We start from the raw sequence: 24,342 nt of genomic DNA, 5'->3' as shown, positions 1-24,342 counted from the left end.
GAGCTGCACTACTGTAATAAATCCTTCATAAATGCACTCTGACATCTCAGAAATCCTATAGTCAGTGATACTATTTATCCTTTACTGTAATCTGGCTGCACATGGACAGAGATGCCATTATCTCCCGGGATGGAGCACAAAATCCCCAAAACAAAAGAGAAGCATATTTATTTTGAAAACAACACTGAAGCTTACCATCGCTATGAAAACATTTGCAACTGCTGAATAAACGAACAGTTTCCATCTTTAAACAGAAGAAATGATAACCAGAGAAAAACAATCTCATTGCTGAGAGACAATAACTGTTTATTTTTCCATTTCTTCCTTCATGCTAGTGGATGAATAAACCATGAAAGGATTGGACATAGCTCCACCGTTAAATATTGATTGATTTTCAATGAGCACATCCTCAGGTTGACTAGACAAACACAAGAAGGGGGGGGGGCTCACACAGCACAGAACTCAATGAATAAACAGGGGCACTGCTTTGTTTGCCCCGTTATGAAAGAATTAGCAGCACTTGTCCTCGTGAATGAATTAATATTAGAACTGCCTGCTGGAATCTTTGTAAGACCAACAGCTGAATAAAAAAATAAAACGCAGCTGTTTTAAGGACTAGCAGTGTCTGACTCTGAGAGCACGGGATATTTACACACTAACTGAACAATTCCCCCGCTGTGCTCCATCTCACAATCAATTATTCAGCATGCAATCCATTTTGAGGCTTTATGAGAAAGGAAAAAAATGAATTGAGTACATAAATACATGCATGTGACACACTAACTCTTCCAGCAGCTCGCTGTGCCCCCTCAGGTCAGGTCAAAAACCCAGTTAGGAAGTGTGTGTAGTTTCACTGAACAGTCTGGCTGTGTGTACTGTACGTGCACCGACACAAATAAAACTTGTCAGCACAAAAATGCGGAGGTTTTATCAGGCTGTTTGTTGTAGACAGTTTTGTAGTGCTGCTATAATGTCTTGTAGAATGGCATTTCTGTTTTCCTTTGACACCTAAGTGGGAAAAGAAATAAGCAAGAGTCATTGAAGATGGTAGATAATGTAAAATTATACAATCTGTGTTCAAGATAAATAACACAGGAATATCCTATCCTATATCCTATAGGATCTAAGCCTCAGACAACACAGTGTCCACTTTGACATTATCATCAACATGTTGTAAACGACTAATGTCTGACCTACTGTTTTGTAAGTGAAATTACAAATCATATGTTTGCCAAAAATGTTTACACTGCCACATCACCTTGTTAATATATAATAAGCACTCGAGCACAGTGAGTGTTTTGCATGACAATATCCATAACTGAGTCTTCCGTGATAAATTATTTTGACATTTGAGACCACCCTTTGTTGTTGAATCAGTCACGCATGATTTAAGAGTTAATCCTGCTATAGGAGAGGGATAATGCAGGGCATGCCCTTTATGTGTTAGTGGGCAGACTGACTGCCCTCTAAGACCAAGTGGATACAGTGTAAACACTGTCCTATAGCTATTGTGGGTCTTAACAGCTCCTAAAGTGACCTAAATATCTTTATTTTTCCCCCCAGAGAGTGTGCTGGTGTTTGTACTCACAGTGAAGACCTTGACATCCCTCCTGCTCCGCACCTCCTCCACGAGACCCAGTGGTTTACCCTTGGGGATGGGGATGGTGCCCAGGATGGTGCAAGAGGATCTGTCTAAAGTCTGTCTCACCGCCCTGATGAACGACTGGCTGAAGAGCTCCATTTTGCCGATCTCGTCAATGACAAACACCTTCCTGTTCCCCCCATCTGCTGACCCAACCTGGAGATGAGGGTTGTTAGCGTTAAGCATGAGCATGCATAAATGTCTGCTTGCACAATCTATAAATAAAAGGAAACCAGTTCAGTTTAGACAGTTATCGATAAAGAGATTAAACAGGTTGCGTTGGTGGCCACGTGGCTAATCTAACATGTGGAAAAAGCTCATCATGTAAATGTCTCATGGATGTGTCTGATAGCATGCCAGTGACAGTGTTTGCATGTTATGCACAACGGGTGATCAGCAGTGATTACAGAGACGCTTCGACTGAGATGAAAGTGGAATATGTGCCGCCAAGGCACAGACACCTTCCTTTACAGCACATGTGTAGGCGTCACTCCAGGCTCACTTTACATGCCGGATTAATCACGGTCAGTGACAGCCAGACGGCACCACGAACACTAAAAATGTCACTCTGGAATTTATGTGTTTGCAAGCTTCCAATTATTCCATCAATTCTGAGAAAATCAAAGGTTTGATGAGTTAAGTCGTGGAAAGACAGGGGGAGTGTTTTGCTTACTGTGATCTATTGATGAGTTTTAAAAGGCATGTGTGTCGTCTTACATTTCTGAAGAGGGGGAGAGCCAGGTTTTCAAATGAAGGCAAGTCAACCACATACTGCCCAACTGTGTATTCCCGTCTGCCATGGGATGACCCGGCAGCGTCTCTGCGAGTCAAAATAAGGTGACAGTCACTCAAAAACAGCACGATAAAAGAGAAGTGGTTTGATTTGGATAGGATGACAACCCTGCTACCTGACTCTGGACAGGTGGCCCCTCTCTCCTGTCACTGTGACTACATCAAAGCCGATTCTCCGGCCTCCCTCTCTGACCTCCTCTGTGTAAAAACCCTCAACTCCCACTCCTGATGACACTAAAGCCTCGCAGGCTTTCTGGACCAGAGTGGTTTTCCCCACACCTGTAAGCAAAACAAGGGACACTGTTAAACAACTGCAGTGTAACAATTTAAAGCTGGGGTATTGTGGATGTCTTTAATCCATGTATTAGTGATGATAGCATCTCATTCCTTCATCAGTGCTCTCAGTCTACTGAATTTACAAAATGTTAAACCATCTTTAAATAGGAATGACTGAGTCATATTAACTAAAAACCTGCCAAAATAGCATTTCAAATGTTCATTCCTTAGATGAACGTCTCTTTAGTATGTAGTAGGACACAGCTACCATAAAAAGTCGCCAGTTAAAAGTAGCTAAAACAAGCTAACTTTCATCACAACCGACCTAAACGTTTACTGACTGGGACACAGGGTTAAGACAGCTGACTGACTGCTCTGGATTTACAGCGACTGTAACGTCAACAGCACCGGACACGCTCTGTGTGTGTGTGTGTTACCTGGAGGTCCTGTCAGGAAAACGTGTCTTAACATTTCAGTTTCCACCGTTCACCATGCTGCTGCAGTACTTCCGTACACATCGAGCTAACGCATGCGCGGTAGGCACCACACCAAAGAACTTTATCATATCATATTTTAAGCATAGACCGAATAATCCTAAAACAATGTTGAGGAGTAGGCCTACTGAATTACACGTAATGAAACTACAGGTAATTAAACTAGAGTTTATCTACAATTCAAGTCGTTAAAGTACTTTTATTTGAGTCACTACTGAAACTAGAAACAATTTTGAGCCTTGTAAGCAATGCGATATTTTTTAAATTTTACACTTGCCCTGCACTGCACCGCAAAAAGGCAGAGGCACGTCAAATAATATTTTGAGCACTGAGGACGTTTGTTTTGTGTTTTGGCTTAGGAGAGGGGCATACTAATTTAAATAGTTGTATTTTGTGTGTATTTCACCACAGATTAAAAAACTGCATGCTGTCTTTAGAAAATGCCCAAATCACGACATTTAGCCTAATCAGAAACTCTAAAAACAGAAATTATCTTTGGATTTTCAAATTTCCGACAGTCCTTGGAAACATTATGTGTGACGAATACTTAAAAGAACAAATCTGAGCTGAAAATAGTAATATTTCATCAAAATCACTTTATTCTACGTCTCATTTAAGATTTGGCCAAAAAAAAAAAAAAAAAAAAAAAAACACAACCCAATTGCACTAACTAACCAGTATACTGACAAGAATGGAAAACTAAGGATTTTTTTTTTCAGCTCCAGGATTTTGTCCTCAACTTTTGACTTTCAAACATGAAAGGGTACGTTTTAAAACTCTAATTTATGGTGCAGGGAGGGCCGTGCATTTTCTGCCAGTCACTCACAGAGGCTCAAGGGAAAGTATTTGTAGCTTCAGGGAGGGTAAAAAAAAAAAACGATGTCACACCCCAGTCACCGCCCTCCTCTGTTAAAGAACAGTCCCTAATTTTTATCAGTGAAGATTCTCAGTCATCCAGGTCATGGTAATCATAAGTAGCTTTCGTTGACCAACCTAGATTTCGCCCCAGGTTAGTTTTACTGTTGTCTAACTGCTTCCAGTGTTAAGTAATTGGTACTTTGCTCTAAACTAGCTTCCCCAACACTGATTATAAATACAGTGGTTTGTTTAACGAGCAGGTTCAACAGCATTTAATAATGTAAAACACTAGTTAAACAAGATCTAAGTTATAACCTTAAGATATTTGGTAAAAAAAAAAAAAAAAAGTTATTAAAACAACAGACATTATTTAGTTGTATGAATCTGGAAACACAACTCCTACTTAAACTTTTACTTGTGTAAAATGAGCAAAGCCACTGTATACACACTAAAAAGTACTCTTAATGCAGACTTTACCCTGTCAGTGTTTTTAATTATTGTACTGGACTAAACTTACTGATGCATAATGAATAAAGTTTAAAATCATAGCTGGTTGAAGAGGAACTGGTCTAAATTTAACTGCAGTGTACATATGGTATAAGGAAGCTGTTCCATGCTTAATATAGATTTAAAAAATCTTCATCTGAAAAGAATTAGAGCTGCCAAATAAATAAATGTAGTACAGTATAAAGTATAATTATAAAGTAGCATAGAACTGTGATACTCAAACTACAAGTATCTTAGCATTCTATTTAATTACAGTACTTGAGGAAATGTACTAAATAATAATAATGATGAACCACCACAAGTGCAAATTAGGTTTAGTTGTCCATCTGGAAGAACTGCCACAGAAATCCTAAACACAACTGACATGCAAAACACACACCGCTTTTAAAATGAACAACGAAGCTGTCTCTGTTTGGCTTACCAAATAATATCAAGGGAGAATGCAAAGTAGCAGGCGATATTTAAAGGAAACACCCTGAAATCAGAGGCTGCTGCCCTCGGAGCTCTGGGAGATTTTCAGCTCGTGACAACTCAACTGGAAACGAGAGCTTACAAGTTAAATGATTTGCATAAACGGTGTGCGCAGGGAGATTTTCCTTCCTCTTATATGTCACTAAAAGACTCACGGTCCAACAATTTATGCAAATTCCCAGTAGCCCTGGAATAACTGAGTGATTAAGACGTACAATGATCACATATTTTACACACATTGCCACAAATAAGCTTGTCTTTATTTAAAGAAGTTGTCAGACATCATAATTGAAAGGAAAACTGACACATATCAATTTAGACATTTGCTAGATGTGAACATAATATGTGATTCTATATTGTTTAAATAGTGTAACCAGGGAGTTTGTTGGCCACTAGCTCAGAGATATGCTGATACTCCTTTCTGAAATCCAGAGATCCCAGCTCATCCTCCAGTTCCTCTAACTCTTGTGGCTCAAAGGAGGATATTGATTCTACAGAGAGTCCTCGAACAGGGCCGCTGTTCTTAGTTGACACACTCCTCTGACCTCTTGATGATATGAAACTCTCAGCACCAGAGCTCCTCTCAACTCTACTACTCTCTGTCATCTGTTTTCTGGAGCATATGGTTTGCAGGGAGGACGATGCATCTCTGTCACCATCGTCGGAGGAGAAGCTGAGGGCCGAGGCTTGGGTCCGAGGTCGGATGATGTGCGTACCCCTCAGGGCACGCTTTGGAGAGCTGGGGACTTTGATGGGCACAGGGAGGGCTGCTGTCCTCTGGAAACCCTCGGAGCCGAGGGAGTCGGGGCGGAGAGGAGACCTGGGAGTCTTGGCTCTGGAGGGCTCGGGGCTGCTCATGGGGTCAGGGGAGTAGGCATCGCTGGGCTCGAGGCTGTTAAAGTCATCAGCGTAGTCGGCCTCCTCGTTTCCTTCCCCGCTGGAGTCTGAGAATGAAGATTTGGGGCTGCTGTGTCTGCTGCTTCCTGAAGATTCAATTTTCTCTCTGTGCCTGTCTGATTGAGACCGTGAGTTGACTCCATGTGATTCACTGTGATGCTCATTCTTGTCTTTGTTTTGGGCCACAGCGTGCCCATCCACACTGGGGATGTGAATAGATCTCAAGTTTCTTTCAGAGAGGGACGGTTGCTCTGAAATGTCTTGTTTACCATGAACTTTTCCGTGCAGTGTTTTCTGTTTTAGTGTGAGTGTTTCTTGTAGTCTGGAGTCCGCTGGGATACTTTCCATCATTGTCTCAATATTTTCATTAAGACTAGAGCTCTGATTAAATGCTGATTTTCTTCTGCTGGACTTTACGATCTTCTTGCTTGACTTCATCTTTCCCTTGGCCGTACCTGACTGTGCTTCAGTCTGTATTAAATCCACGCATTCACGACGTTTGACTTTAAGAGGAGAAATCTGCTTCAGTCTGAGGTTGAATGTTTTAGTTGTGCCATAAACAAGCTTCTTCGGAGATTTATTGGAGCTTTGACTCTGCATCAAAGCCCCTTCTTGTTTGTCTTTCACTTTCACAGACGCGGGCCTAACCACTGGTGTAGAACAGTACCTGGGGGGATGTAAATGTTTCGAATGGGGATTAGTCCCATGTCTGGTTTTCTGCAACATTTTTGTTTGTGCCTTTTGTGGTGTGTTTCCATGCCCAGCTGAAGGCTCTGCTGAAGAGGGTGTGTAAATCCAAGATAGATTGGGATGAACAGACAGGGGTTGGTGTTGGTTCTGGCCATTCAACTGTGACAGCTCAACAAGAAGAGCATTTAGTAGAGGCAACTGTCGTAAGGCTTCCCCGAGGACATTTGGAGTTGCCCCACTTGATTCTTGGTTTCTTGAAGTGTTTTCATGTCTTACTTTCTGGTCCATCGTCGGAGAGTTTGTGCCTTCACTTCTATTTCCACCTGTCTCCTCATCTGAGTCTCCGTATATAAAAGCCTCTGAGTCTAGATTCAGGATTTTGTAACCCTCTCCTTCGTTTTTGCTTTTTGCCTCTGCAGTATTACTGTAGAAGAGATGAGGTGGACAGAATATAGTTAAATCTTCAAATTTGTTTTCTGTTTCATTGACTGTCTGAGGCATTTGGCTTCTTAGCGTCTGCATGGCAACACAAACACCATCATTGTGTTTAGCCTCATTTATTTTTTGTTTGTTTTGGATGCTAACACCAGGCTTGTCTGATGTGGGTGAACAGTCATGAGGCAGCGATTCTGCAGATGTGTTTTCCTCCATGGAGCTTTGTTGTGCATGCTGTCCTCCATGTACACTGGTGCTTTCTGTGATATGTGGCAGTAAACTAGCCCCCAGACTTAGCAGTTTGTAACTCAAGGAAATTGATCCAATTCTCTCCCCAGTGAGGTTGCATATACCAACAACCCCCCTTTCACCGTGAGAGGAGGGAGTAGATACACCATGTTCAGCCTCGTCCTGCTTGATTCTGTCCATCGCTTTGGCCAGTGAGATGAGTGAGGTACCAACTAGTTTGGGGATCTCTTCTTTCACATCCAGCACCATGGCATACAGAGGGGTGTTAGACAGATGTGTGTGCAGTGTGTTCAGGTTCATTTTAAAGAAGCAAGACTTCCCTCTGTTAAAGACGTATACTCCCCGCTGCATCTGTCCACTATGTTCTTGTTGGTTAATGCCACCGCTGCTCTGTTGAGGCTGGTAAATGAGCAGAGTTGGGAAGTCCAGCAGTCGCACTCCAAGAGCCAGCTCGTCGGAGAGTTGACTTTCTTTCTCGACTTGGATACACTCCACCAGAAGCTCAAAGGAAAACAGAGTCTCCATGTTATCGCTGTTTTGTCCCCCTGACACCCGAAAGCCGCGCTACAACCAAAACTAACAAGCTAACTAGCCAGCTTTCAGTTAGCTAATCCGCGTATTGAGCGTTTAGCTTCTATGGGCTCCATGGAAACAAACAGCTGTCGCGAGCGTTGTGCGTCACTCACTGCCCCGGGACACCCGGGAAATGTAGTTCAGGGGGTGCTTAGCGTATAGCACAGGTTTCAGTTTTGTTAAAATCAGTAATAGTGCTAGTTTGTTGTTATCTTTTAACAATTAGGGCGTAGTGTAAATGAAAGTTATTGAGGAAGTCTATTCCCAAAATGAATATAAAGGAGAGGAAAAAAGAAAAAAAATCAAAATAATCTTACAGGTTGCTGCAAGAAATCATGACACATTGCAAGCACAGGTCAAATGGATATGAAGATAATAATTTACAGTGGTGGTTGAAATACCTTAAAGCTATATACCTCCTGAGACCTGCACTTTAGTTTGGAGTGCATTTTTGATTTCTCCTAGATATTTGGGATCAGTAGGACCCCATTAGTATCAAAAAACTAAACATTGTCAGTGATAATTAAGTCCCAGTGTCCTCAAACGAGTACTTCCTAGCTTGTTACTGTTACTAAAATTCGTCATATATCAATCTACAAACATTATTAGATATAAATAAACAGGTTTTAACCATAAAATGGAATCAGGTTTTGGACCTTGACCACTTTCGTGTCGGGATCAGCTGCAAACTGACTTGGCCATCTTGTTTTTACACAGATTAGTGTGTTGTGCAATTGTCATTGTCAATAGTCAAGTTTGATTGTCTTCTTGTCGCTCTGCCAGGGCCACTAGATAGGACAAAAAGTGCCCACGAATGAGAACAACAGGTCTAAGTTAAGCAGAATGAAGTATCAGGTCAAGTAAACCCAAAATGAGTTGTCCTCATATGAGAACACAGGGTCCCAGGAGGTTAAGTAAAAGTAGGCCTACAGATATCTAACCAGAAAATGACTTTGGTAGAAGCAAAGTCACCTATTAGAATATTACTTAAGTGAAAGTCTCAAAGTATCTGATATTTATTGTACTTAGATATCAAAAGTAATTTATGATATTAAAGGTAAGTATTGAAAGTACAAGTACACGTAAATACTGATAAAAGAAAAAAAAAATCAGCAAGTGGTCAGAACTCTGATGATTATGAAGTTTATTTCTTCTTAACATGGGAGCATGAAGTAGAAGTATAAAGCAATAAAATACAATAGAAATAAAAATGTGCATTAAAGATAAAAAATAGAATGTGCATTATGCCACAGTGTTTAACACTAATACTTAAGATATTAGAAACATTAAAAATAAAATATATATAGTATGTTGAGGCTGTAAGTGTGAAACTTAACTACGATATATACATCAATAGAATAAGAGTAAACATAAGAAACGTACAGTTATGTGCATGATAAAGTCATATACTGAGAAATATTGCACAGTTGAATAATTGCACAGAAAACTGCGGTAGTTGAATTATTGCACCCAATAGAAAAAAATCATAATCATGAGCATAATGAAGCTTATTTCTTCTTAACAAGTACACTATTTAAAAAAATGAGTCTATTATCGTTGAAAAATGAGGTATTTATTACAACTTACAGGGTTTAATGAACAAAATACAGTTTTTCCTTTAATCCCATTCATCCATCCGTCCCTCAGTCTCTCCCTCCTTCCTCCCTTGCTTCCATATTTTGGAGTAACTAACTGAGATGTTTAAGGGAAATGTATTGGTGTAAAAGTAGCCTATATGTTTTATTTAGGGCATGTAGAGGAGTTAAAGTGAGAGTTGACAGACCTATAACAACTCACGTAAAGTATAGATACTTCCAAAAAATACTTGATTACACACTAGACGACTGGTAATGTATCCAGATAGCCTACAGTGTGAGTGAGCAACTTTCCTGCAGTTCACCAGATGGTGCCACTGTGGGGCTTACTGGGCTTACAGACTAAAATAGTGCTGTAGTGAAAGGCAACAAGGCCACCGGACTAGTTACCATGACAGGCTCATTTATCGCCTTCAGCCTGTGGTGGATATTTGTCTCATTTAAATAGCAAGCAAAAAACGTGCTGTTAAAGCGTGTGTGTAATTGTGAGTGAGTGTCTGTGAGTGTCTGTGTGTGTCTGTATGTGTGTGTGGACAGGAGTGAAGTGCAGAGAGTTTGTACCACAAGCGTCTGGTGGGCGGAGTCTTTCCTCCCTGCGTGTTGTCATCACGGAGATAGGTGCTGTGTGAATATCGCTATGGTCCGTGCCACTCCAGTCTGGAGGCTGACACCGAAAGAGAGAGATGCGAGAGCGACTACCACAGCTTCTACTGGTTTTTACTCTTTCAGGATAACTAGCAACCTGAACAACCTCGCAGCCTGGCTGGACAGGACACCGCTCACATTGTGAGGTAAGAGCTCAGGGTGAGTTTCTCCCTCCGACCCGAGCAACAAACTACAAAGTAGGGCTGGAGCTCAAAGTGCGGAGCGCTACACACAGAGGAGAAACTCATTGGTATATCGATGGCAACAGTGGACACAAAGGATAAAGTTACTTTCAGGCACTGAGGCAGATGTAATTCAACCGACGAGTATAGAAAAACTGGAGGGTGTAATGTGTTTTAAGCAATAGCCTTAATTTGTGTCAGTTAATCAATGGTTGACTTACACTGGACTCGTGTTTGTTTATTTACCCCTTCATATACACATAATTCAAGGCTTTATACATTACAGTTTACATTTATATTCCTGAAGGGAGGCTATGCAGTATTTTTAAATCATTTTCACTGTTAATGAAAGGCACGTTGTCGTCATATTTATTGGTTATGGTGATGGTGGTTGTGGTGAATATGTGCGCGCGCGTGCTGGTAATTGGATGGATATGCACAGAAATATTTTTGAATGAATTTGTCTGGTGGAGTGCTTCCATGAAAACGGTGGGGGGCGATAAAGGCATCATTGTCCAACTGGTCATGGTTAATAAAGCCTTCACATGCTCACTGTAGGTGAGGCCACTGCTAGGTAGTCTGCCAGGCCATATTTAATTGTCACAGGAAGCCCAGAGTGGGTTTATTTTTTATTTATGTAGGCAGAAGTCAGCAAAAAAATGTTGTATTATGTTATTATTTGGGATATTTTACCTCTTGCAGCTGTGGGAGCTTGTCCAGACAAAGAACACTTTCCCCCCTAACATCAGGAGGTGTTTGGATTCTCCATACACAAAATCTGGCAGTCTGCGTGTACACAGCATGTACAGTATTCCTTATTATGGCTGCCCCTGCAGCCTATTCAACATACAATGTTCTGTATACTCCACTGGGACAGTAAACAAGTGAAATGTTGTTTGTCGTCCAGCAGCATATCCTTTGCTGTCTTCCTGCAGGAAGTTTAGCCTCCACAATAACCAACTTCCCAATAAAGGGGGAACAAATAAGCCCATTCCTTCACTGCTGGCGAGCTGCGGTGCAGACACAACAACTTGGTACTCTTGAGTGTAAATGTAAGTTTCCATTGTTTAATTCTCAGTGCTCTGTGTTTCTGTCCTCCTGGCTTCACAGCTCCCATCTGAACAGATCAAGCATAAAGAGTTTTTTCTCCCGGAGCGTTGAAATCAATAAGACACCATTATTTTCACAGGGTTTTATGTCTGGAAGAGATTAGTTTTTTCCGTAGGGCTGTGCTGAACTAAGTAGGCACAGGAGTGTTTTAAGATGACTGCAGTATGCTTATGGCCTGGTGTAACATTTAACCTATTTTCCTTTAACACCAAAAATGTTTGGCTTCAGTCAAGCTGTCAGGTCTGCAAATCAGGGAGGCAATTTTTCAACTGCCCACTCTCCTGAATGAGCATTAAGACATCTGTAGTGACGTGTGAATAATTTGCTATTATTGTGCACAGAAGCGAAAAACAACCCCATTAATCTGCTCATTTTCTCTGTCATCATGAAAACATTTGTGTTAGTTATCCTCATTATGTATGTGGTCCCAGTATTGACCTATATTAGCTTTGATTTTGACTGATTTTACCTTGTTGAATTTTCTGTTGGAAATTCAGTTTTTGTTAAGTTACAAAAGGGAAGACGGACCTTTTTTTCCCAGATAGATGAAAGATAGATTAAAGACAAGATCTTCACTAATGTAGATGAAAATGAGGCTGCCTAGGTACCCCATCTCTGCCAGCAGCACACTCCTAGAGGGAGACCTATTCAGCAGCCATGATAATGACAGTGCCAGGGAAAGTCTTTCAATCTTAGTTTGAATAGAGATCTGTTGCATTCTGCCATCAATGGGGTGCAGACAGGGCCCTGAAGAAGAAATATGTTCTCATCTATTTCTAACAGCGCCTTCTGCATGGCTAACCAGACAAAGGGTAATTGAGCCGGATAGATATGTCTTTCAAAATAAAGTTATGAGCACAATGTGTGCTCAGCTGAACAATAAGGCACCTGTCATGATTGGCAGAAGAACGGCTTCCTGTGACATGCCCAGAGGCCATATCCAGTTGTTATCATTGCAGAGCTGGTTAGGATGTCTTCTGGCCTAGTGGGCTCGGAGACGCCCCTCTAGAGTTACAGCCGTTATGTTGTGTTTGCCTGTAAAGACATTACCATAACACAGAGCTGTTTGGGGGCTTTCTTAAGGTTTGGGAAATTACTTAACAGTAGTGGCTGACTTCAGTCTTCTTGTTACAACACTCCCCCAGTGCGCCCGACACTGTCTCCCAGTCTTTCCCCTTGTTTGTCTGTGTTCCCACGGTGCTTTGCTGCCGGTGTGCTTACTGGTCATGATTTAGAGAACAGTAGAGGGGGAAAAAACTGCTGAAGGACTTAGGTCCAGTCCGCGTTTGGTAGGGCTGATGCATTTCTCCTCATTGTACCGTTGAAGCATGCCAAACCATGTGGCGCCCCCCCCCTTTCCAACAGATCCCACACCCCATGCATGTGACGAGGATCAGGAAGCCTGAGTCTGGTCTGTGCGGGCTGACCGGCTGGCCGGCTAGCCAGGATTCACAATAGGGCTCCCAACCAAATCCTGTTGCTTCAAAACCAACCAACCAGCAGACAGGGGATCACATGCTGCCTGCTCCTGTTGTGAGAGCCAGACTCTCTCTCCGTCTTTTTTGTCAGCCTTTGTTTTGATTGCAGTCTGGATTTATGGAAGGATTTAAGCCCACTCATCACTGTCAGGGAAAGCACAGATGCCGTCATTAGGTTGAAGTTTTTTTATGAATTGATCTCCTGTTCCACTAGAGGTCTGTTTCTGATGGATGTGGGTGGTTTACTGAGCAATGTTCACAATGTGTACAGAACAGAGAAAAACTCACTCTTTTTATTTGAGATATCAGTTAGGTTTGTAACATTGATGATCATTTAAGAGCTCCAGAACTACGTGCCTCATCAGTGCCAGCAATTCTTTCCACAAGTGTGGGTCAAAGAGTAACGGTAAACCCTCCATATGACTCTCTGAGGAAGGCTGAAACATGGTGACTAAGGATCCTGTGACTTTGACACAGCTCTGGACAACATTCAGCTGGGATTGTCTGCACATGGCTCTCAACATGGAGGTGGCTGAGCCGGTGCCTAGCAGCTAACAGTGCTAACAACAGTAGCAGTGCTGCTGTTGTTAGCACTGCTGCTGTTGTTAGCACTGTTAACAACAGCAGCAGTGCTGACAGAGCTATCAATGTCAACTAGGGGTTAACCGGAGGGTCGGCACTATACCTTTGCGTCAGTGCCATCCCAATATCAGAGTAAGTTGTATGAGCGCAGTGTGGAGCAGTGATTAGCTAGCCAGTGGGATACACACACACAGAAGCCCTTTTACACTAGCTGTTCAAGGCTGGAATGTCGCGCCATTATTTGTTTCACCAGTTTTTGTTAAAGGTACAATCACAGAATGGGGGGACAGAGTTGGCTCGCATTTAAGCCAACAATGGAGATAGTAACAGCGCTGAATTGAACCTGGATCACGGATGGGATGGATGTTACGTTTTGATGATGTGTTTTGTGTGTGACCCACTGCAGAGAGATTTAAAAAAGCAGCTAACTCAAAGAGGAAAAATAGCAGCTGAAAAAGTCTGCAAACTGGGGAGACAATGCGGCCCAGGAGCTTCTTACCCTCCGAGCAGAGGGTGAAATCAGCTGCCATGAAACAGGGATGGTAAATGGTTATTATTGACATGTTATGCCATTGTAATTGTTTAAGGCTGATGCTGCTGTGTTACACGTCATGCCTCTTTGATTCCAGGATGCCAGTATGCTGTCTAAAATCACGCACTGGGGTGACAGGATGCCGGTGTTATTTTGTTCTGTGTAAATAAGCAAAGGCGGCGTAATGATGGCATTTTACAGCTTCCGAAATGTGTAAAAAAGGGCTAGGGACTCACATGCACCAACAGGCACATACGGCTGGACCATCTACCGCAATAAATAACAGAAGATTGGATGACAACACACACAAAGGAACATGACTTCATCCTCTGCTCAGACGCCATTACTCCACTAGCCTATATCTTTACATATCCAATAAGTGTTTCCTGCTTTATTAATGCTCTGAATATTATATACAGCTCCTTTAACGGCTCCAAGGTCAGTGTGTTGGGTTCTCTCAGGGTCATTCATCATTTTTGTCTGCGCTGCACATTATACGACTCCTCATGTGTAATCAGTGTAATGGTCTTAAGACGGCATGTTTAACAGCTTGCTCGGGCGCTGGCGTATGTCAGCAAGCATTCCAGGGAACCGCAGGAAGACACCACCAGCCTTTCATGGCACCATATTTTTACTCTTTATGCACAAATTAGATGTTAAAGCCTGTGGCATGTTTTTTGAGGACATATGTGAATCGTCGCCCTCATGTGCTGCTTTGCTTGTTTATTTGTGTGTAGAGTGTGTTGTTGGTTAATCAGATTCTTACTGAAGTGGTTAAACCGTAGAGTAGATGCAGCAGATTAGATACAGATGGATGCTGTGTTTGGTCAGATGTAATGCCTGGCGTTAAAAGGCATTTTATTATAAGTTGTACTTTATGTGGGTTTAAAGGAGAAATGGATCCAGTGAGCAATTTTATGGTTACCTTGTTCAGAAGCAGATGCTGTTATCTCAGTAAATTTGGCTAAATAGCTGCTACAACAGCTCATCCCTTGCGTCTTTCACATCTTGTATGTGTTCTGCTCTTCAGTTTCCCACCCTCTTGCCACTCATTCATTGGGCTTGCTGTCGTGCCAGGCGCATTTGAGTGAAAAAGCAGTGCCATGGCTGGAGGGGAAGCTGCTGGATTGAGCAGATGGTATAGTGACAGAAGTCAAATGCTCATCGCGCCATTGCTGGTGAGGTCCCTGTCAACCTCTGGTGACACACAGCCGAGCGTCTGAAGGACTGAGGAGGAGGTGTTACGTGAGGCCAGAGGGGAGAATAAAGGTTTGAGCCCTTTTGCCATCACTGCTGGCTCATGTGTAGCTCGACCATTAATGGCAAAGATTAGGCATCTTGTATCCTCAGCTAGAGCAACGGATAATATACAGTGTGCTTCCCCATGTCCTTAATACAGCTGTTTTGAAGCCCTTTTGTTGCAGGGCAGACGGTGAATAAGCAATGATGTACTGCATTTTATCCACGCATGAAATATTATTACTGATGAAAAAAAAAAATCATATGACCCGCTTAGACCAGCTTGGACCTTACTGTTTAACCATGACCTTTTGAAACCTCACATGATTTTCTGGACTAAGCTCATGACTGACAGACGGAGCTACATATGATTTCAACAGCACTGGCTCACAGATGTAGCCCTGACAGTTAACACAGATGCAACTATGAGATATTTTTCTGTCTGAAAGAAAATCATTAATCCTCCAGATAATCTCTTTGATCTTCAGGCACAATAGCAAAATGTGGGTCATCTCAGTTTATAAAGGAGGACCATCATTGTCATAATTACCAAAGATTTTAGAAATGAAGATCTTTTGTTACTCTCTCATCTCACGCTGCTGGTTATCCAAGTAAGGGTGCATTTATACCTTCATCTTGATCATTAAGTTAAATGGCAAAATGGAGGCAAACCACAACTTTTCAGCTTTGTACTAAACCCATTAGTCTTGTCGCTGGAGTGACCGCACAATAGTTTTATTTAGGCACTTCTACCCCAGTAGACAGCAGTCCAAATACCACTCGTCAGAGCTGTGAGCACAAGAGGATGACTCTTTGCTTCACCAAGCCAATCCTTAAACAGTGTCACACCAAAAACCATCATGTTCATGCATTATGGATTTGCAATAGTCAAGCATATAGGAAAATGTGTCTTGCCAAGATGAATTATGTCTGCACCTCCTGTTCCCTTTGGGACTCATTAGTGTCCATATCAGGAAAGTTGGGGAAAAGGCCAGTGAAAGTTGCTGACCCTCCGTACATGTTTTGTCTACGTGTCTGTCACTGGGCCACAATGGAGAGAATGAGTGCTAGCCAGTCATTAACCCGATTGCCACTGAGTCCAAGGACCAGTCGTGACCCATGGGGTTAACTCGGTCAGTGTTCCCCTCAGCGGGCCCAGACAATCGGGACAGCTGACCTCTGTGGTCGCAGCCAGCCTCCAATGGGAGATAAGAAGGGATTTGGTTTAGTGCCGATGTGCATACCTCCTTCCTACTGTAGCGAAAAAGAATGGGCCTGTCTGAATAGGCAGACAGGACTGGGTGTGGGTGACATAGCCAGTCCTGTCTGCATGCCATTATGGCCTCTGCAGACATTCTTTCTCTGTGACTCTGTCTATTCATTCATTGAACGCCATCTCAGCAATGTATCAGGTAAGGAGCCTCATAATAACTATTTGACACAAATATGTATATGAACAAATAAGGTCCAAGCCTGAGCTGAGTTTGATGGGTGGAATTATGTCACATCTGATTGGATAATATATGTATTTCCTGTATAATTCAGAGGATTATTCATTTCATAATCTTTATTTATGTAATATTAGCCACTTTAGAGTCCCCGAAGGTACATTAAATTAAACCTGTACTCATGAAATGTAGGCCAATACTGCACGAAACCCCTCGTGCAAACATCTGCGCCCTTGACTCTCAAATTGACCCTGGGTGATCCAAGGAGCAAATGGCCATCGGATGAGTTGTTTTAAAGCGTAAATGCACGCTGACTTGTTTCTGATAGAGGTTGATTGTAATTAACAAGTCAAATGGAGCAGAGCCGTGACAGATGTGCCATAAAGTGCTCAGCTTTAGGGTGTTTGCATGCGTGTGTGAGCCATTGAGGCATTGCTGCTGAAGTCAGTATCCTTCACTTAACCTCACCAGTGCACTGCAGTGCTTCCACACTGTTGTTGAGCATGAGTCTAAATTCAGTTGAACCTACATGGATAGCAGGATTGCTTCAATAGATGATATGCTGCACATTGTAAGGCAGTTTCTTTAAGCGTCATTTCCTTTGAGAATATAAGGGACCAAAGACTAAAAGTAAAAAGCGTAGTTGAATTATACTGCTGTATGCTGTTTGACAGAGGCTTCTTTGTGCTGCTGTGAGACAGCCTATTCTGCTTTGTGTACAGTACTGACGGGAATGTATGAATTTTCTCAGTATCAGCCTTTTCACAGGAAGGAACTTTCGCCCAAACAACCCTTTATCAATTGTGAGAAAGTGTCTGTTTTTTTGTTGGTTCCTTTCATGTTGCCAGCTCACTGACATGAGACAAATTAGAAAGTCTGGTCACGGTCTGTAGTCTGTCATTGTGTTTTTAAAAGCGCTGACGAAACATGTTGGGAGGAGGATGTTATTCTTGTTTGTGTTTCCACTGATCCATAAATCAGATGATAATGAGTTTAGTTTACTGAATATATGTGGTTTATACTGGGAATCCCAGAACTCTTACAAAATTTTGGCCATTTGCAGTTTTATTTTCAGTGTGTATCTCAGAGTGGTGCGGTGCAATGTATTATTCTGATTTTGTTATTCTTTTATTTGACAGCAAAGCAGTCAAAATCTTTCGAGTGTTGGCGAGAAGAAACCAGAGGCGTCATAGCGGTCATTCATTTTTCTTGAGCTTCATTTGGTTAGAATAATCATAATACTTCCTTTCAATATCCCTTTTGTGTCTTCGTTCAGTTCAGATTGTACTTTTGAATTATGCACACCATTTAACCAGGACATTACAGTGTGGCCCTTGTGTTCACTTGCTGGAGCACAAAAATGCCTTTACATGATGTTGCCTTTGGCCTATTCTTGTAACTTGCTGTTAGCAAAGACATAGCTGTCTGTGACTATTTTAGACAAGCCTGGGATACTGGAGTTACTGGTGTGTATGGGAAACCCTTTTACACAAAGTGGAAGGGAAGGCTAAAGCAAGAGAGGAGCTGAACTGTGCAGGGCTGGCAGTCGGCCTAGCCTTTCCTTGTACTCTGGGCTGCTGTAGCGGCGGTATGATGTGTTTAAGGAGCACCGGCCCAGCCAAGCAGAGCTAATTCGAAGCTAAAGTAGTATATTCCAGCTCTCTTGTTTTTTTTTTTTCCTCTTTCTTTGCAACATCATTTTGACTAGCCTTCCTTTTATACGATTTGTAAAGGCTGTTGACGGCGGATAATGATCTGGAGTGACAGTGGCCTGATTTTTTTTCTTCTTTTCTCTTGCTTCTGTAATCGCTCTGTCTATCAATGTGGAGGAGATCAACCGCTCCCCTCCGCTGAATTGTATTGAAAGCTTCTGTGGATGTTTGAAGGTTAGCCACAGGGGGTGGAACGCTGAGCTGGAGGGACAGTGCATTTGACACTGAATTCTAGCCTTTATATGGGTTCACTGCCTTAAAAGAAGAAGGAGCAAAGGAGAAGGAGGTTGCATAACACAGTCAGGCAAACAGTGTCCCAGACACTATGTTAAGATCCTAACAAGAGGTCTCTAATTCTTACAATGCCTAGCAGCTACACTGTGTGTTCATTCACTCCTTACCTTCCCCAGGCTATGTTTACTGGAAGCCCTCGGAGCCTCTCTGAAATGTAAACAGCACGGCAGGGCCACATACAGTTCAGTACCGAGCTGCATGGGCTCCAGCCAAAACACAGCAAACACACAACTGCTGGATACACAGCCAGGTGCTGTCTATCTGACCACAGGAGCAGCTGTATAATTACGCTGTTCTCATCTGTCTCGAGATAATCTGTATTTAGGTGGAGCACGCAAATACCAAAGGTCAGAGGTCAAAGTAAGCTTCCCACTTGTTGATGGATTTGCTCTGTAATAGTATATTTGCTTGCTGAAAGTCCTTTTCTTTCCCCCACACTGCTTTCAGCAGTTTGCATGGCTGATGACTTTGCAATGCACATACACATATAAAACGTGAGTGGGGCTGTAAAATGGGTCACACACGCTAGTTTGAGAACTATGTTTTGGCCTATTCTTACACCTACTTTCCTTATCAAACACAAAAAAAACATCCGTACACACATCCAAGTTTCTCTCTTTCGCTGACCTAACCCTGACGTTAGATATATTGCCTTGTTAACTCATCGTAAGACACACTTTATTCTAACTCAACAGAAACAAAACAAACCCAACAAAACCATCTTTGTTAGTCTTGTTAGTCATCTAGTTAGTCACTCCACTGCTCCAACAATCACCGGCTCTTTTCAGGTAGAAATAAATCCTTTAATTCATATTTTCAGATATGAAAAAAGTTGTTTATCCCCACAGTCTCTCTGTCTGTCTTAGCAGGCGCTTTTACTCGTTTTTCGAAGTCTGCTATAGGACATCATGTTTTAACAAAAATAAACTTAACGGTACCAAAAGAAACAAGAGTTATGGTGACATTGTATAAGTAGGTAACAGTTCTACTCCACTGCTCATTTGGTCATCACAGGAAAACCTCAATCGGTGAGTTGCGACTTGCCGCTAATTGTTTTTTTCTCTATATGGAAGTTATATATTGCAGTGGCAATGGTACACCTAAAAATGGCTGCTGCTTTGACCATCCTGCTTTGTTGATTCAAATGGCAGTGTCCGTTACACTCTCATTTTATTTCTATGGTTACACCAAGAATTTAGCATGCTCCAGCAGAAGTGTTGCTGAGCTAACCAGATTTCTTTCAATCCCCAACCTCCCCATTAAGGAAACAAGTCTCTCATTTGCATGTCTCTTGATAAATCAGGTTACTGCGGAAAACCAACAATAATCAGGTTAGTTAAGTGCATGTAAATACACAGATTCTCATCAGGTCACACACGAAGATCCCTTGTCTCAGGTGGTGACATTTGACATTTTCTGGGGGAGTGTAAAGAGAAAAATGAGCGTAGGTTAATTGTTTCCTGTCATTTTGTTTAATTTTCACTGAAAGGCAGTCTGAGTCCGAGGTCCCTGAGGAGACTTTTCGCATTTCCCCAGATTCTGCTCAAACAGAGCCAATTCCCTGGCTAGCCCAAGCTGCTCTGTTTGTTGATTTCATGGATTGCTGCTGCTCCATTGCTTTGTCACCTCAGGGTTTTTGTGTTGTTGCAATGCAGAATCAAAAACATGCCCATGGCTAGGTTTACAATTTTGAATATGATGGGTTTGCAAACATTTTGCCATAGATGCTAGAAAACCACACACACTTCACCATGAGCCTCTGCTTGATAGGATTTTGCCTCAGGGAGTCCCATACTGGAAGACTGTGGTTGTTATTGATTTAATATGGAATAGTTTTACAGTCTGTGCTTTCTCAGGGGCGATAGTAATGATGGGAATTCAAATATTTCATATTTCTGAGGTGGTATTTCAAGGTCAGACTCCAACAACATCCTGAAAGACTTATTAACTGGGCAGACTGACCAAGATCTTATTTCTACCAACGGTCTGTGGGAGTCGTCTGTCTCACCAAACCCTGTGGGATATGACACTGCGTTTGCAATCTACTTAAATGAAAGCAAGATTTTCCTCTTGATTTTGCTGGCTTGGTGACCCTGAGTGCATGTTGTACAGCCGCCAGTGCCTCGTGCTTTCTCCAAACGCTGCCATCTTGATGACATTCTTCAGAGCCTGCTGCAGTTTAGAGATAAGGAAGTGAGGAATAAGGAAATCTGTGCTTATTTGGGATTCTGTTGTAAAAGTCTGACCAGCTCTGCGATTGAGGACAGACACCTTCCTGTGCGCATTTTTCATTCAGTGCCTGATCTCTGCTTGAGTGCGGCAGACGTAGCCTATATTTAAGGATGCTCTTTTTATGTCATTCTGAATTGCATAAATATTAATGCAGATGGACTTCCATGTGCTTCACCAGCATGGTCTCTGAGGACACGCTGCAGGATGCAATAAAGCCATACTCCTTATGACTGTTAGGACGTTTGTTTTACATTCAGCCCCCATACTTTATGCACTCCCTTCCCCCCCTTCATAAAGGCACCTCATCAGATCGTTGGCCTCAATCAGTTCTAAAGGTCAAAGGTCACTCGATCACTGGGGCCCCTCACGTCAGGTTGGATCAGTGCACTTGGCTCCCGGTGGTAGGAATGAATTCATCCGCACTCATCTCCCTGGACACTTTTTTTTCCCCATTTAGCATTCAGGAAGGGGGATGGTAGGATGGTGGTGTAACGAGGTGGGGACAAGAAGAGAGATGTGGAGGCAAAAAGAGAGCATTATGTTCCCTCCTCCTCTCAACACACTCTAATGCTTCAGTATGTGTGCATGCACACACAGATACTTTAGTCAACTGGTCGCAGGAGATGACGACCAGTTGACTAAAGGAATGGGATTGTGTCTGTGCTGTATGCGCTGGAGTTTTTTAATGACAGCAGACTCTGCTCTAAATCAGTTAGAAGATGGATGTGTATATGGATGTGTATCAGTTTGAGGATGTGCTGCTGGGAAGCGAATTTTAGAACTCAGTATTTCCCCGTGATGCTTTGGTATGTCATTGACGTTATTAATCTGTACATGGGAACAAAAGCACACCGTGTGATACTGAACACATGGGCATCTGTGCACATAACACTGTGTGCATTTATGTGTGTTTATGCTTAGGTGCGCGTGTGTGGGTGGCTCTCGGTGGGAGGTTAGTCTTTGACACCCTTTTAGCCGCCACACCCCCCTTAAACACACCCACCGCATGCCAGGCCAGCTGCAGCTGTTGTGCCTCAATGCTAGAGATGTAGAAAATTCCTCTCGCTCTGCAATTAGAGCTGCAGATTGCTGAATAGCGCACATTGCGATGTCCTAAAATTGCACTTGGTCCCCTTTCTACTCCCAAGAACACTGAGTAAATAGAAACTGATGAGGGCGAATCATGAATAAACTGGCCCCGTCTGCCTCCAAGTTGACAGATTGTGTTTTGTGCAAGCTGCTCCTTGTGATGTGCTGTTACCCTGGTTAAAGAAACCAAAGGGTGGAAAAAGGCCTCATTGATGGGGTGGGTTTCTCACGCCTGACTGAGAATGTTCGCTTTCCATCGAGTCAAGTGGTGCATTGTGATTCAACCAAAGAAATGCAAATATATAGAACAGATGTACTATTTCTTTTTGCCCGTTTGTCGGCAGGAGTAATCCCTCACTGTGGTGGAGATTGTGTTGGGTGCACTCTGGGTGCAAGACTGAAGTGTTAACAAGGGAAAAGCCATGTCACCCTGGCACATGTGATGGCTGCCCGCCATTCAGAGCCTTTTTCTCAATAAGGCTAGATGCTCAGGATAGATAAATGGAGGCTTTTGTGGCCTTTGCCAGAGGGAGAACCACACAATGAAGGACACACACAGAGCAAGGTCTTTTCCAGAGAAAACAGCTAAAAGCAGCATTTCTACAGTCCCTCCTCCTTTTCCTTTTTTCACTCCCTCCTTCACTTTCTCCTGTCTCTCACTCTTACTCGCTTCCTGAATCTTTTCCTCCTCCGTGAGAACCGAACCTTGCTCCAATAATGTTTCCATAAACGGGCTGAGGGAATGGAAATAACTCGGACCATTTCCCATTGCCTCCCTCTATCCACTCTCCCCCCACTGGCAGTCGCTTTACAGGGCCGCGGACAGTACTTAAGCACACTTCCCCTTAATGATGCACAGTGTTTTACACTGCTCTGAGCACCAGCAGAGTGCACATTTAAGGCATCTCGTATGCCCCGGACACGGCAGCCTTAATATAGCTGTGCTACTGCTACTTCATCAGGCATTACCCGGCCACTCCACTAACTGGACTGTTCCGAACAGGATGGAGGTCAAATTGGTCTTCTGCCTGGGATTTAAAATACCATTGAACATCCTTCAATATGGCCAGGAGACACTGGCTCAGAATAACTAGTGATTGTATCATCTCTTGTTGTTCAGGTTTTCTCCCTCTTTCATTATGAGTCAGTTTTCCCTCAAGTATAGCGATTATTTTCTCAGTCACTATCTATCCAATCTCTATTTGTCTTCCCGTCTCCTTTCCTCATTGTGACTTTGTGTTCTTAACTGTCACAATGTGGCTGTCTGAGGTTTTACATGTACATTTGCATGTCGGTTATTGCCTACATCTGCAGGCCATCGTGCCAGGACTGGGCAATCTCTCATGTGGGTGGCTGCTCTGGGAACAGATGTTTTTGATGCCACTTGTAGGGGAAAAGCTTTGAAAGTGACTCCATAAAAGAGATGCCAGCTGCATGACAAACCAGGGCCGCCTAGTTCTCAGGAATTCTATCGGAGCCATTTCTCTCCGAGCTCTGGTAACATGGCCTGTGGAGAATAAGAAGAGTTTTCACTTAATCAGACTGTTCCCTTTGGAGAACTCCATTAATTACAGGAGGAAGTTGCTGCACTGGAACATATGCTCCAGATGGCCACGGACTTCACTTTGAAAAAAAAAAAAGCTTTATCCTATTGTTGTTATTATTTTGGTAAAGCCTGTGCAGTGTTCTCCATACTGTCTTCCTTTTTCCCCTTCTTTGTTGACTCTCACAGGCCACACCTACATTTTGTTAACAGGCTGATACATTTACAAATGGAACTGTTGTTAGACTCCCTGCTTGTTTGTTTGTTTGTTTGTAGTGTTGCTTTCCACTTCTGCAGCCAACCGTGGTGCAAGCATCTGGCATCCTACATGGTCATCTAAAAGCACTGGCAACTTTGCCCATACTGCTGTTAACAATATGGTTTCCAGTGTCAACTTTCCTTTGCTTCCTGAATGCCTGCTCCCTCTGCACACATCCGTAGAGCAGCACCCCTGATCTGGCATCCAGCACGCTCTGCCCTGCCAAACTTCCAATGAAAAGCAGCTCACAGGCCAGTGATTATTATTCACGTGCTAATTTTAGCCCCAGCAATCGTCAAAAAACCCTTATTATGTGCCCTATGGACGAGGCACGTCATCTGTGAAGCACACAAAATGTGCTGAGCCGGAACTATTAGTGTCTGCCAACTTTTGCCAAAGTATAGTTTGTAAGTTGTTGGTGGTAATGCTGGTACTCTGCCTGAGGAGTTTCTTACAGATCCTAATCATATGTTCATAGGTAATGAAAGAGCATAAGGGCAAAATATAAACAAGACTTG

The 24,342-nt window shown here is 42.7% G+C and overlaps 3 protein-coding genes across 6 annotated transcripts in view; 1 reads left to right on the top strand and 2 right to left on the bottom strand.

The window, feature by feature from the left end:
• Positions 1–285: 285 nt before the first annotated feature.
• On the bottom strand, positions 286–3,249 carry ntpcr (nucleoside-triphosphatase, cancer-related). Its single transcript, XM_049600407.1, has 5 exons — positions 3,148–3,249; positions 2,551–2,713; positions 2,360–2,462; positions 1,589–1,798; positions 286–1,008 (listed from the first exon to the last, which is right to left on the bottom strand). Exons 1-5 carry the CDS (start codon positions 3,179–3,181, stop codon positions 931–933), a joined length of 588 nt encoding a protein of 195 aa, XP_049456364.1. The 5' UTR covers positions 3,182–3,249; the 3' UTR covers positions 286–930.
• Positions 3,250–5,377: 2,128 nt separating this feature from the next.
• On the bottom strand, positions 5,378–7,950 carry map10 (microtubule associated protein 10). The gene has a single exon (XM_049600456.1). It carries the CDS (start codon positions 7,834–7,836, stop codon positions 5,401–5,403), a length of 2,436 nt encoding a protein of 811 aa, XP_049456413.1. The 5' UTR covers positions 7,837–7,950; the 3' UTR covers positions 5,378–5,400.
• A 2,132-nt stretch (positions 7,951–10,082) lies between these two features.
• LOC125903363 (signal-induced proliferation-associated 1-like protein 2) overlaps positions 10,083–24,342 on the top strand; it is a 101,105-nt gene continuing 86,845 nt past the window's right edge. For 2 of the 4 annotated variants that reach the window (XM_049600251.1, XM_049600247.1), the window contains exon 1: positions 10,084–10,270. The gene's annotated coding sequence lies outside the window, so the exon portion shown is untranslated. Of the gene's footprint in view, positions 10,271–24,342 lie in introns of all 4 variants that reach the window. The other 2 variants (XM_049600249.1, XM_049600248.1) reach the window with 2 other exon arrangements.

Source organism: Epinephelus fuscoguttatus, linkage group LG16, assembly GCF_011397635.1.
Source record: "Epinephelus fuscoguttatus linkage group LG16, E.fuscoguttatus.final_Chr_v1".
Lineage (NCBI taxonomy): Eukaryota > Metazoa > Chordata > Actinopteri > Perciformes > Serranidae > Epinephelus > Epinephelus fuscoguttatus.
The sequence above is the reverse complement of the archived record's forward strand: the minus strand, read 5'-3'. Positions and strand labels throughout refer to the sequence as shown.